This window comes from Schistocerca cancellata, chromosome 2, assembly GCF_023864275.1.
Source record: "Schistocerca cancellata isolate TAMUIC-IGC-003103 chromosome 2, iqSchCanc2.1, whole genome shotgun sequence".
Taxonomy (NCBI): Eukaryota; Metazoa; Arthropoda; class Insecta; order Orthoptera; family Acrididae; genus Schistocerca; species Schistocerca cancellata.
The window spans coordinates 137368651-137381184 of NC_064627.1; the positions used below are offsets into that span (position 1 = coordinate 137368651).

General features: G+C 36.8%; 1 protein-coding gene across 3 annotated transcripts in view; it reads right to left on the reverse strand.

The window, feature by feature from the left end:
- Positions 1–12010, reverse strand: part of LOC126161412 (mitogen-activated protein kinase kinase kinase 7-like) — a 182457-nt gene extending 170447 nt beyond the window's left edge. For 2 of the 3 annotated variants that reach the window (XM_049917201.1, XM_049917200.1), the window contains exons 1-2: positions 11809–12010; positions 2579–2810 (exon numbers count right to left, since the gene is read on the reverse strand). In XM_049917201.1, coding sequence (XP_049773158.1) covers positions 2579–2810; positions 11809–11886 — 310 coding nt within the window. In that variant the 5' untranslated portion in view covers positions 11887–12010. The remainder of the gene's footprint in view (positions 1–2578; positions 2811–11808) is intronic. The other variant, XM_049917199.1, reaches the window with a different exon arrangement.
- Between the last annotated feature and the right edge of the window lie 524 nt (positions 12011–12534).

Here is a 12534-nt window from a genome sequence, read left to right on the forward strand (position 1 = left end):
TAAACTGATAGTTCGGTAATTTTCACATTTGTCAACAACTGCTTTCTTTGGGATTGGAATTATTATATTCTTCTTGAAGTCTGAGGGTATTTCGCCTGTTTCATACATCTTGCTCACCAGATGGTAGAGTTTCATCAGGACTGGCTCTCCCAAGGCTGTCAGTAGTTCTAATGGAATGTTATCTACTTCCGGGGCCTTGTTTCGACTCAGGTCTTTCAGTGCTCTGTCAAATTCTTCACGCAGTATTACATCTCCCATTTCATCTTCATCTACATCCTCTTCCATTTCCATAATATTGTCCTCAAGTCCATCACCCTTGTATAGACCCTCTATATACTCCTTCCACCTTTCTGCTTTCCCTTCTTTGCTTAGAACTGGGTTTCCATCTGAGCTCTTGATGTTCATACAAGTGGTTCTCTTTTCTCTGAAGGTCTCTTTTATTTTCCTGTAGGTTGTATCTATCTCACCCCTAGTGAGACAAGCCTCTACATCCTTACATTTGTCCTCTAGCCATGCCTGCTTAGCCATTTTGCACTTCCTGTTGATCTCATTTTTGAGATGTTTGTATTCCTTTCTGCCTGCTTCATTTACTGCATTTTTATATTTTCTCCTTTCATCAATTAAATTCAGCATTTCTTCTGTCACCCAAGGATTTCTACTAGCCCTCGTCTTTCTACCTACTTGATCCTCTGCTGCCTTCACTACTTCATCCCTCAAAGCTACCCATTCTTCTTCTACTGTATTTCTTTCCCCCATTCCTGTCAATTGTTCCCTTATGCTCTCCCTGAAACTCTGTACAACCTCTGGTTCTTTCAGTTTATCCAGGTCCCATCTCCTTAAATTCCCACCTTTTTGCAGTTTCTTCAGTTTTAATCTACAGGTCATAACCAATAGATTGTGGTCAGAATCCACATCTGCCCCTGGAAATGTCTTACCATTTAAAACCTGGTTTCTAAATCTCTGTCTTACCATTATATAATCTATCTGAAACCTGTCAGTATCTCCAGGCTTCTTCCATGTATACAACATTCTTTCATGATTCTTGAACCAAGTGTTAGCTATGATTAAGTTGTGTTCTGTGCAAAATTCTACCAGGCAGCTTCCTCTTTCATTTCTTACCCCTAATCCATAGTCACCTACTACGTTTCCTTCTCTCCCTTTTCCTACTGCCGAATTCCAGTCACCCATGACTATTAAATCTTCATCTCCCTTCACAATATGAATAATTTCTTTTATTTCATCATGCATTTCTTCAATTTCTTCGTCATCTGCAGAGCTAGTTGGCATATAAACTTGTACTACTGTAGTAGGCTTGGGCTTCGTATCTATCTTGGTCACAATAATGCGTTCACTATGCTGTTTGTAGTAGCTTACTCGCATTCCTATTTTCCTATTCATTATTAAACCTACTCCTGCATTACCCCTACTTGATTTTGTGTTTATAACTCTGTAGTCACCTGACCAGAAGTCTTGTTCCTCCTTCCACCGAACTTCACCAATTCCCACTATATCTAACTTTAACCTATCCATTTCCCTTTTTAAATTTTCTAACCTACCTGCCCAATTAAGTGATCTGCCATTCCATGCTCCGATCCGTAGAATGTCAGTTTTCTTTCTGCTGATAACGACATCCTCTTGAGTAGTCCCCGCCTAGAGATCCAAATGGGGGACTATTTTACTTCCGGAATATTTTACCCAAGAGGACGCCATCATCATTTAACCATACAGTAAAGCTGCATGCCCTCGGGAAAAATTACGGCCGTAGTTTCCCCTTGCTTTCAGCCGTTCGCAGTACCAGCACATCAAGGCCGTTTTGGTTAGTGTTACAAGGCCAGATCAGTCAATCATCCAGACTGTTGCCCTTGCAACTACTGAAAAGGCTGCTGCCCCTCTTCAGGAACCACACGTTTGTCTGGCCTCTCAACAGATACCCCTCCGTTGTGGTTGCACCTACGGTACGGCTATCTGTATCGCTGAGGCACGCAAGCCTAACCACCAACGGGAGCAAAGGGAAGGATCAGTACTGTAATAACAAAGAGATGAAAATGCAATGCATAACCTATGAAGTATTTCAGGTTATTCAAAAAAGGAATACCTCAATGCAATGGATGTGAGGGGTAACTACAAGTAATGTAGAAATTAAATCAACAAGATGCACACAGAATTACAATTTAGAAACATTTGTGTTGCACACAGAAATGCCTACAATGAGGCAAATAAAGGCAATGACATCCAATGCACTGTTTCATTTGAGGGAACAGAATTTCTCAAATTATTCAGAGGGACTGTAGTTAGTATTAAGAGTCAAGAAGCATTCTGAAAAATAATCCAAAAGCATATGTTTAAAATAAGTGTACAAGGCTCAGTGGGTTGGTTAGCTATTTGCACATTCAATGGATCATAACTGCCTCTCACTATGGCACAGAAGAAGTCACTTTTATAATTATAGTACACCTTCTTAGCGGAAACTATGGCAAAATGCTAAACATTTACACATTTCCTTACAGTTTTTAAATTTTTTTTCCAGAACAGCATCATTTCAAATATGAAGAATGGAAACAGTGCAAGGCACACTCACCATTGTACAGTGAACCTCCCTCTGCATATTCCATCACAAGACATACTGGATTTGGATTTTGAGTGCAGGCACCATAAAGTTTTACAATATTGGGATGATTTATCCTTGACAGCTGTCTCACTTCAACTGCAAATGCCTTCTTTTCTGCTTCAGAATCTATGTGTTTTACAGCTACATCAATGTTCCGCCATTTTCCTTTCCAAACAACGCCAAATGAACCTTTCCCTACAACCTGTAAGAATAATGGCACATCAAAAAAAGAAATTGTACTGTCAACACAATAGTCTTAGCTTTAGAAAAATAAATATGTTAATATTTGTGGGAATCCCAACACCCAGAAGGAATGTCCTGAATTAATCTGAACTTGTAGTGCATGTAAAACACTGTATATGCTGTAAGTAATAAGGCTGCAACAACTTGGCATCCACATATGGCCAGCATCATCATGTTTTGTGTGACAGGAAATGTCATTGTTACCCCTTGAAGAATGTCACACAATATGGGAAAATGAAAGCAAACGAGAAAGAGGAGTGCTCTCTGTGAAATGAGTGGCATACAGAGTAAACAGCACAGGATAAATAAGTCTTAATGCAATCTGTCCTACAGTGTCTGCTGCATAAGTGTAGGACACTACCATGGTATCCTACATTTCTGAGCAGCACAGCTCACAAATCTTGTGTGTGATGGTTTGTTGCACTGTAGAATGCAACATGCACACTTGATTCTTAAATACTGAAAGTATTCTGAAAGCCAATGACTGATGGTTGGCAAATACGGTTGGTCAACAACCACTGTTAATTAAAAATTTTTGACACGAAGGAAATCAGTAATCATACTTACTACCGAAATAAAAATCAGTGGTAGAGATTACAAATTTATTTTGTATATAATGTTGGTAACAACATTCACTCATTACAACCATTACAATTATTACAGACCAAGGCATCAGATGACAAGAGGGGGCAGTGCCCGGAGCCACTATGTGATATCAACTGGCACTTCACTGAGCAGTTCACAACAGATACCAGTTGGCTGTCTGAAAACCTCAATTATTATATTTTTCTTCCTCCTTTTTTTACCCTCTTGTCATCTAGTGGTGAGAAATCAATCATAATGTTTCAGTACAGAAAAAATAGTGACAGACAACAGTATTCTCTAACTCATTTCTGTGATTCAGTTCAGTTGATAATTTCTCCTTTCACCAACACTTTTTGATTTAAGGATACTGAGCTTATCATCTGCCTGCTTTTCCGACATACTCATTATAAATGTAGGCTTATAACACACCATCAAATTACTTTCTAGGCCTATAAAACACATTACAAATCTCTTCCCTTCACAATAAGGCACTCTCCCAAAATTTGTAAGAATACTCTTTACTTTTTGTGTATTCCTTCAAAAAAACTGCTCCACAACCAAATTCTCCCCCATTTCCACTCTTTAGTTGTGATCGGTAACATAACTCTGATTACATATGAAATGAGGCTAATTGTTTTGGGCTCTCCCAATTTCTTGATCCCCTGTTCCTTTGGTATTGGAATTATTACCACCGTCAAAAAGTTATCTGGCCATTGACTACTGTTCTATACTTTCTGTTACACAACCTCAATATTTTCCTTATTCTTTCTTCATTCAAATGTTTAGTTATTTTTCCTAGTATCTTAGCTGTACTTATTGCTTTCTAATTTTTCATTGCAGCAACTGAACTCTTTACTTCCTCTATAGTGATTGGTGGTCTGTTCATATCACATATAGCTCTTTTAAATAGTCCTCCCATCTCTGAGCGACTCTCTCACGATCTTTGTGCACAATATTTCCATCTTTGCAGAAAATTTCCACAGTAGCTCCTCAAGGCCTTTGTTTTGCACTATATCACACCTTCCCTTTGTATCCAGTTCCTCAATTGCATAACAACCTTCTTTTAGCCGTTTTACCTAATTTGCTTCAATTCTCTAAGCAGTTTGTTACCCAGTCTTCTATATGTTTTTCTAGCATTTTTCACTGTCCTTATTTTTGAGTTCTCTTCTCTCATTCATCTTGGAAATCAATTCGCTAAGCAGTTTGTTACCCAGTCTTCTATGTCTTTCTTGCGTTTTTCACTGTCCTTATTTTTGAGTTCTCTTTTCTCATTCATCTTGGAAACCTTTTTCTGGGCAATCCATAGCTTTTTTCACCATTTTTCCCTTTTGCAGTTTATTTACATTTCTGTCCTGCTTTCCTGATTCCTCCTTTAAGCATTTGTCAGATGGTCCATTGCTAATAAGCTGAAGTGGGAACATTTCTGACATATTTTAATTACTCATGCTCATCTTTCTTCTCTAGGTCACTCAACTTCATCACAACAGCCTTCTTCAGATGCCTTTTTTTTAAATTTCCATTTCTGCCATAAGTAATTTGTTAACTGTTAATTGATAATGTATGCACCTTCTTCACTTCATTTTATTTCTATAGGGTAAGGTGTCCTAAATATGATACAAAATCACAAAATGTGTTTTCATTTTTTAAAAAAAAAAGGAGTACCTGAAAGGAAAAAATGTATATGAAAGACAATGTTAGCTGCTTTAAAATGGCACTGTGTTTAATTCTTTAGAGCTGCAAATCTAAACCAAAAATAAATAAAACACTGTATCATTTTTTTGGACTGAAAATCTTAAATATGATATGACTGGTTCAAAATATGATACACATGATATATTCCTAAGTAGCAACAATGACGATAGAAAAATGATACTTATGTATAACTGGGAGTTTTCTTTCACAGATTTTTTAAGGATATTTATGAGATGAAATGAACATTGGTGTCAACTAAAAAAACTTCTTCAGGTTTTCCATCTTTAAAACGACTGGTCAAACCATTTTGTTCCACAAAGTGTTGAACAACCAGCAACACTTCAGCTCTTGTCATTGGAAATCCCCATTTAGCAAGTGTATTCAAGTGATGAGATAAAGTTGTTTCTTGATCTGCTGTCAAGTCTGTTTTCCTACCTTGCACACCTGAGTGAGCACCATGTACCCTTCTGTGCAGGAACATTTTTATCTATTTTATATTTCAATGCTACCTGCCAGAGTGAAGCTCCATCTTTCACCACTTTTATGGTTGAAGAAATATCTTCTTTACTATATGGCCTTCCTTTTTTCTTATATGAAGTTGCCATACTGTTCCTGTCATGACCCAAAATATTCCAATTTAATATTATACAATATTGGCATAAAACATATTTAAGAACAGTTGGGACCTATTTTAGATGAAACCTATACTTAGGCCTACCTGTAAAAGAGACCTGAGAGGAATAGCAATACACCACTAACTCAAAACTGTAACACAGTCTATACCCTCTGCTGCATAATTGCCTTAACAACAATGGTAAGAAACAGAGCACAACAACTGTTGCATTATTGCCAATTGCAGCAAGTAACACACATTTCAGTGAACTGACCAGCATGATTTAAAAAAAAAAAAAAAAAAAAAAAAAAAAAAAAAAAAAAAAAAAAAAAAAAAAAAAAACCGAGTGTACCACTTTTAGGAAACATCTTTTGGGACTGGAGCATATCATATTTAGGGATAATACTGACTGTTTATTAATTAACTCCATATAATAAATGTGAAGGTAATGAATAATCCAGCAGACAGAGCACATCTTTCTGTCTATGTAATCCAAATTTGGTGGGTACAGAATCAATATTTCCAAGATAGTGGCAAATGTTGTAGAACTGTGTGCACATTTATTTTTGATGTGAAAAATGGTGACTAAATTATTTTTTATGTCACTGCTAAGTTAATAATGGAAAAAACAAAATATGACTGGCCATTCCCAAAGAACAGCAGCACAAATAATAGTAGGAACATTTGTGATAAGTACGGTTTTCTTATGAATAGACTGGGTGTACCATTTTTTGGCAAATTTTTGTTGTATCAGTTTTAGGACATCTTATCCTATCTTTCTTCCACCTGATCAGTATATAACAAATTTAGTTTCTATAATCATAGCCTAATGACTTCAAAGTGTAGATCATTCACCAGTGATTTCTGAACCACGTGTATTGCACTGCTAGCTGTCTTTCCCTTTTTGTCACTCTTCCTTGGAAGACCCTGACTGCATCTTGCACTATCACACTCATAATCAATATATATTTCTATAATCTTTCCTGCCTTGTGTTGATAACTCTGTCATTTACATAATCAACATTTTCCATTTAATCATTTCCTTCGTCAAAATACTGCTACTCCATACCTTCCTTAAAGTTATCCTCCTCAGTAGTACATTACGTATCTGTCTGTCAGCGACTCTCCATGTCCACTCCACCTTATCTTAGCAACTCTAATCAAGTTCATATTATTCTGTGCCACATTTCTTCTAAAGTTTTATAGGTTTCCTGCTTTGAGTTATATTCCACATTCCAGGTACTGATCCCCTTTCCCTTATTGTGACTATTCTAAGCCCTACTCCCCCATAGATCTAAACACGGGACTATTTTACCTACGGATGTGAAGGAGCCACATTTTGTATATAAAATGGAGACAGAGTTAAGCAAGTAAAATAAGTTGCAGTGGCATTTTGTTGTCTTCCAAGATTCTGAAGGCTGCTATTAACATGAGATACAGATGCCTTTTGCAAGTGCCACCTCTGGATTAGGTGCTGCAATGCCTATTGGTCTCGGGAGTTTCTTTATTGTCCTCCCAATATCAGTATTTGGGAGGCATTCCCTGATTCTTAGATCCACAGTAAATTTTCCATAACTATCACTACCAATGGAAGGGAAATTCAACTCTGATTCCATTGAAACTACATATGCCGAGAATGGTGCTTTTGTGTAATGTAAGAAGTAAGAACAGGGTTTCATGTACCATCAAATGTAATGGCATTAGAGATTCGACATAATCTCATATTGGATCAGGATGCTGTGGAAAAACAATTTTCTAGTTTCAAAGAAGCCATCCCAAAATCCACCATTTCAATGATGTGGGTTTGTATCCTACTTGTCTAAAATGTGAGTCTAGTGCCTTAATCACTCATCTCTTGCTTTGTCTTTGCGGTGCAAAGTGGTAGTAAGAAATAATCAGGCCATTTGGTTTTATACATGAAAATAGAAGCAAGGACATCAGATGTAGGCTTTCTAGTGTACAGTAGTGTTACATGTTACACTCAAATCTCAAACCTGCAGGAACTTACTCGTTTATTTGCCAATATATACTGACGGCTATCAGCAGAACAATGAAAGAGATAGTATACAATGAAGTGGGCACAAGACTGTAGATTCTCATTGAAGACTAACAGCAGACATTGTCTTGAAAGTCCCTCCCACTATGGTGGAAACCGGTAAATATTGTTCAAGGAATCCTAAATGTTAACAGCTTTAATGGCCCATTTAAAATAAGAAAGCACTGATCTAATCAAGATCCTGATGTGGGTTATGATGCACCAGTTGTCCAGACAGCAGAATGTAAATGAAAACAAGACATACATGTCAAATCATGGACTCAAGTGGTATCAGTGTTGAAACAGAAAACTCAATTCTAAGGGTAATTTACAACCATAAATTCTTGTGCATTTCAGTAGTTAGGGTCATATGACAAAAAAGATCCATGCAGCTAACAATTCACTGCGACTGAATCATCCCGAACAAGACATTCTGCATCTTATTATGGAGAAATGCATTAATGTGCATACACAGATATTACTTAAGCTAAACAAGAACTCTACTGATGTAATGATAATCCTGGAGAAATAATGTCAGTGAAGTTAAAATACTGGTTCAAATGTTTTTCCGGTATATGTGACTTAAGAATTAAGTTTCCGTTGTGTTTATGTTATTGCTGTGTCGTTTGATGGTATTGGTTTGCTGTTTGTTGCGCGGTAAGTTGTTTAATTCAATTTGTGGCTTCTTTTGTCAGGTATGGATATGACTTCTAAGTTTAATAGTGCATGTCTGAGGGCTGAAATGGGGGATGACATGTTGTCTGTCATTACATGTTGTCTGTTAAGTTTCTGCAACTTTTTGGGCTTGTGGCAGAGATAGTGAAATGCGGCATATGCAAGCAGAATATGCGAGTTTGGGGGTTTTTTTTTTTGTTTGTGCATGTGAGTGTGCGTGTGTGTGATTGGGGTGCCTGCGCTAGTGTGTAGCGCCGGAAGTTTTTGGGGTAAGTAGTCGTTTTTTTTGGTCTATTGTTCGCGTGTTATGATGTTCGGTGGGGTTTTTATGTGTTATCGGGTCAGTGTTACTTAGTGCATGTGTTAGTGGTTGATATTTTGGTATCGGCACTTGTGGTTGATTTATGTATCATATAGGAAGTGCTCAATTTAAATTGTTTTGGTATCGTCAGTTGTATTTGAGCTATATAGGTCCTGGGAAAGTGATCGATTCCAATGTGTCGTTGCAGCTATGTGTGCTTTGGTATCGTGAGCTGCTGTTGACCTATATAGATCAAGGGAAGTGCCCGATTCCAATTTTTGTTATTTTAGGTGTTGGTTTTGTGGTATCGTCAGTTTCGGTGTGATTATAATTTTTGGAATAGTTTGTTTCTATTTTGTGGTATTGACAATTGCGGTTGAGCTATGTAGTTGAAGGGAAGTGACTGATTCCTGTTGATATTGTTAGTGTAGCGGAATTTGTGGTGTTTTTATGTCGTCGTTTTGTGTAGTTTGGAACCGTGGTGTGTGCCTGTACGTGTTTATAATTAGTTTGTCCCCACCCGAAAACCCCCAATTTTCCGCAATGGTCCCATTAGTTTGACTATAATTTTGGAGGGAGATGTGTTTGTTGGTTTTATATGTATTTTCTTGTTTGTTGTCATGTTTACGTAATGACGTCATAGGCGCCATATTGGAGACATTGAGAATTGGTGACGTCATGGGTCAAAGCAGATGGATGGAATCGGATGCTTCTGTGTTCTCGAAAACAGCTTGGATGAGTGTTACATGCAACACCCCACAGTACAAACTACATAAAAGACCCACAGTGTGAACTACATAAAAGACCCCCATTCCCAGAAGCAAATTAAAACTTTTACTTGGGCTCATTCTGTTTACAATGAGAACGATATTTAGAAGTCGATCAGTACAGAAACATATTATCGAAATACGTGGCTATAATAATCAAAGTGTGAATATACCAGGAGAGACAGAGAGATAGCTTTTTTTCCTTGTTGAGATTTCTCTGTTTTGTACATTTCAAAATAGCAAAACACATGCAACTAACTGAATTACAAGGAAATAAACAACTTTGAATGAGCACAAATTAGACCATGACTACCTTTCACCACCAATAAAAACCTAACATCTTTAACACCACTAAGCTACCACACACTATTATTTTCCACAATATTTACAAAATTCCAAATAAGAGTGAAGTTTGGAAGACATTAAGAACAATATTAAGTACCAACAATGGTGGATCAATGAAGGCTAAGTATCATATTACAAAAACTAATTATTCGCTTGTAATCTCCACTTGGTTTTAAAATTTGCTTCTCCTTTCTGGCAATTAATTTTATGTTCAGTTCTTTGTGTGTTTCTAAAAGCTTTGCTACACCTTGGTGTTGACTTCATATTAAACTGTAAGTTGTATGCTTTTCAGGCTGGACAGAAGAATAGGTCATGTCACTTCAGATGACTATTACTACCTAAACCACACAGAAGATAGCTATCACTATTTACAAATAAAAGTTGTGAGGTCTCAACACTCTCAAGCACAAACCAAGGTGCTTGGCAATTCACTGACTCAATAGCATTGGTTTTCAAAAGCTATAGAAGCTGTATGGGAAGTGTTCAATGCAAAATGCCATCAAAGAATTATTAAGAGAGGAAAAATGTCCTAGAATATGGATAAATAACACATTTCACAAAAAAGTTCTCAACTAGTATGAGGAACTCCTGAACAGAATAGGAAATGTGTGCAACAAGGGCCTTTCAACTTACATTTGAAACCTTAGGGTTAATCATTCAATTTTAGCAGTTCTGTTGGAAACCTACAGCAAATGCCACCAGCTGAATAGCGCACAATTTTCTGCATAATGATTAATGAACTGAAACCTAAGTGCTAACTGACAGACTGTAGTAACTGTGAAGTGTAACTAAATAAATGATGTAGTACAGCAGTAGTCAGAAAGTATTAGAATAACTTTTCTGGGCTGGATGAAAATATATCTACCTAGGATTACATACTGTTTGAACCTATCTGCAAGTTTCTTATGCTACTACAGTTCATAGTCATCCTGTTCCCCAATTAATACGACAGTTAGCAATGGGCAATCCTCCTGTCAAGTAAACCACAGCACTGTCTTTGTGTAATGTGTTTTTTCTTCTTCAAATTCATGTCACATAATTTGAACTCTCAAAAACTGATTAAAAACTAACAAAAATTAAATATGTGAAAATTGTACAAGTCAGACTTGATCAGAGGAGAATATTATTCATTTTATTTTCCAGACTTTGGTCAGAGCAGACTAAACATGACAAACCCAAAACAGTTAAATTCGCCAAACATATATAACAATCATGAAAACACTCTTCTTAAAGGGAGGTGGACTGATGAGAGAAATAATGTGCATGTGAATGTATTACTAGCACCAGATGCACAATATCACTATTCCCTATTCAGCCTCTCTTACACTTCTGCTTGAAAAACTAGTCCACAAGACAGAACTTCAACAACGTATCTATTTGTAATACTTCCTCCATTTTAGAATAATATGTGTCAACTTTTAATTAGTTGTGTTTCAACCTCTAACAACATTCTAGACTCTAGCTTTGATCTGAATATTTGTATACAAATCATGTACTTAAATGACGTCAATATTGACATTTTTAGGACATAAATATATAACAAATTTCCATAATATGTAACTTTCAATAGCATTTCCAAACAAGTGGTCAAGTAAGCCATCTGTTATGTGCTTAAGGTTATGTACTTTCCTTCAACTGAAATCCATATTTGTCACGACATCGCTGCTGACACATAAAATTTTATGAAATGAAGTAATAACATAACATTAAACAGTTTCTGGCCACTAATGATTAACTTAAATGAAAATGCTTATGTAAAAAACAGACGTGATTGAAACAAGAGAAGCACTGGAAATGCCATTGTTTGTGCGGTACTTGTGTCAATGACAGCTTAAGAAAACTGACGAACAATAACTTTTCCGCTTAACGCATATGTGTATAAACATCACTGATGACAGCGAGTAAACCCTGGAGACACAACAACAAAAATAGACAGAAACAAACCTGTATCTTTTTTATTTCATTGTAATCAATTTCTTCGACAAAGTGCTGAGGTTGGACATTTCCTTCCTTGCACGCCATGTGTTTTTCCCACCATCACATAGTTTATAATATTGTCTGATTATTTACATAAATCACATTCCCATTTCGGTTCACTTATCAAAATACTTTTTTGGTGCCATCTTTGATTTCAAAGATGCCAGTGCACAGATTGTTAACACAACCGTTTTTGTCTCTTGTGCGGCAAAGTAGCAATCGCTGTCGAATGTTAAAACGCCATTGCCGGTTCACGTGAATAGACTCTACTGACAGATGTGTGTAATAGCCCCATCTCTCGAAACGATTCACTGCAAGGAAGCAAGGGTAAATAAATTTAGCTCGGCCTTCTTCTAAAATAAAACTGTTATTCGATGAGTTGTTCGTTCTTCAGCACGTCTCTCCGCTTTTATACATATACTTATTTCGCGATGGAAATTGTAGCATTCTACATTTTCATCAGAAAGTGAGCTTTCTATACACTTATGCTGATTTAGGGTGCGAGTTTCAGTAGCAGGTTCTGTAGTTCAGTATTTTGCGTTTAGCGGCTCAATGTGCTTTGAAACCCGTCCACACGCAATGATTTGTCTACTCACATAACTTCTGCGCAGACAGATCGTAGCATGTGAACAGCAGATTTGCGCATATATTAAATAAGACAGGAAGTTGACGATTACAGCAAAACTGTTCATA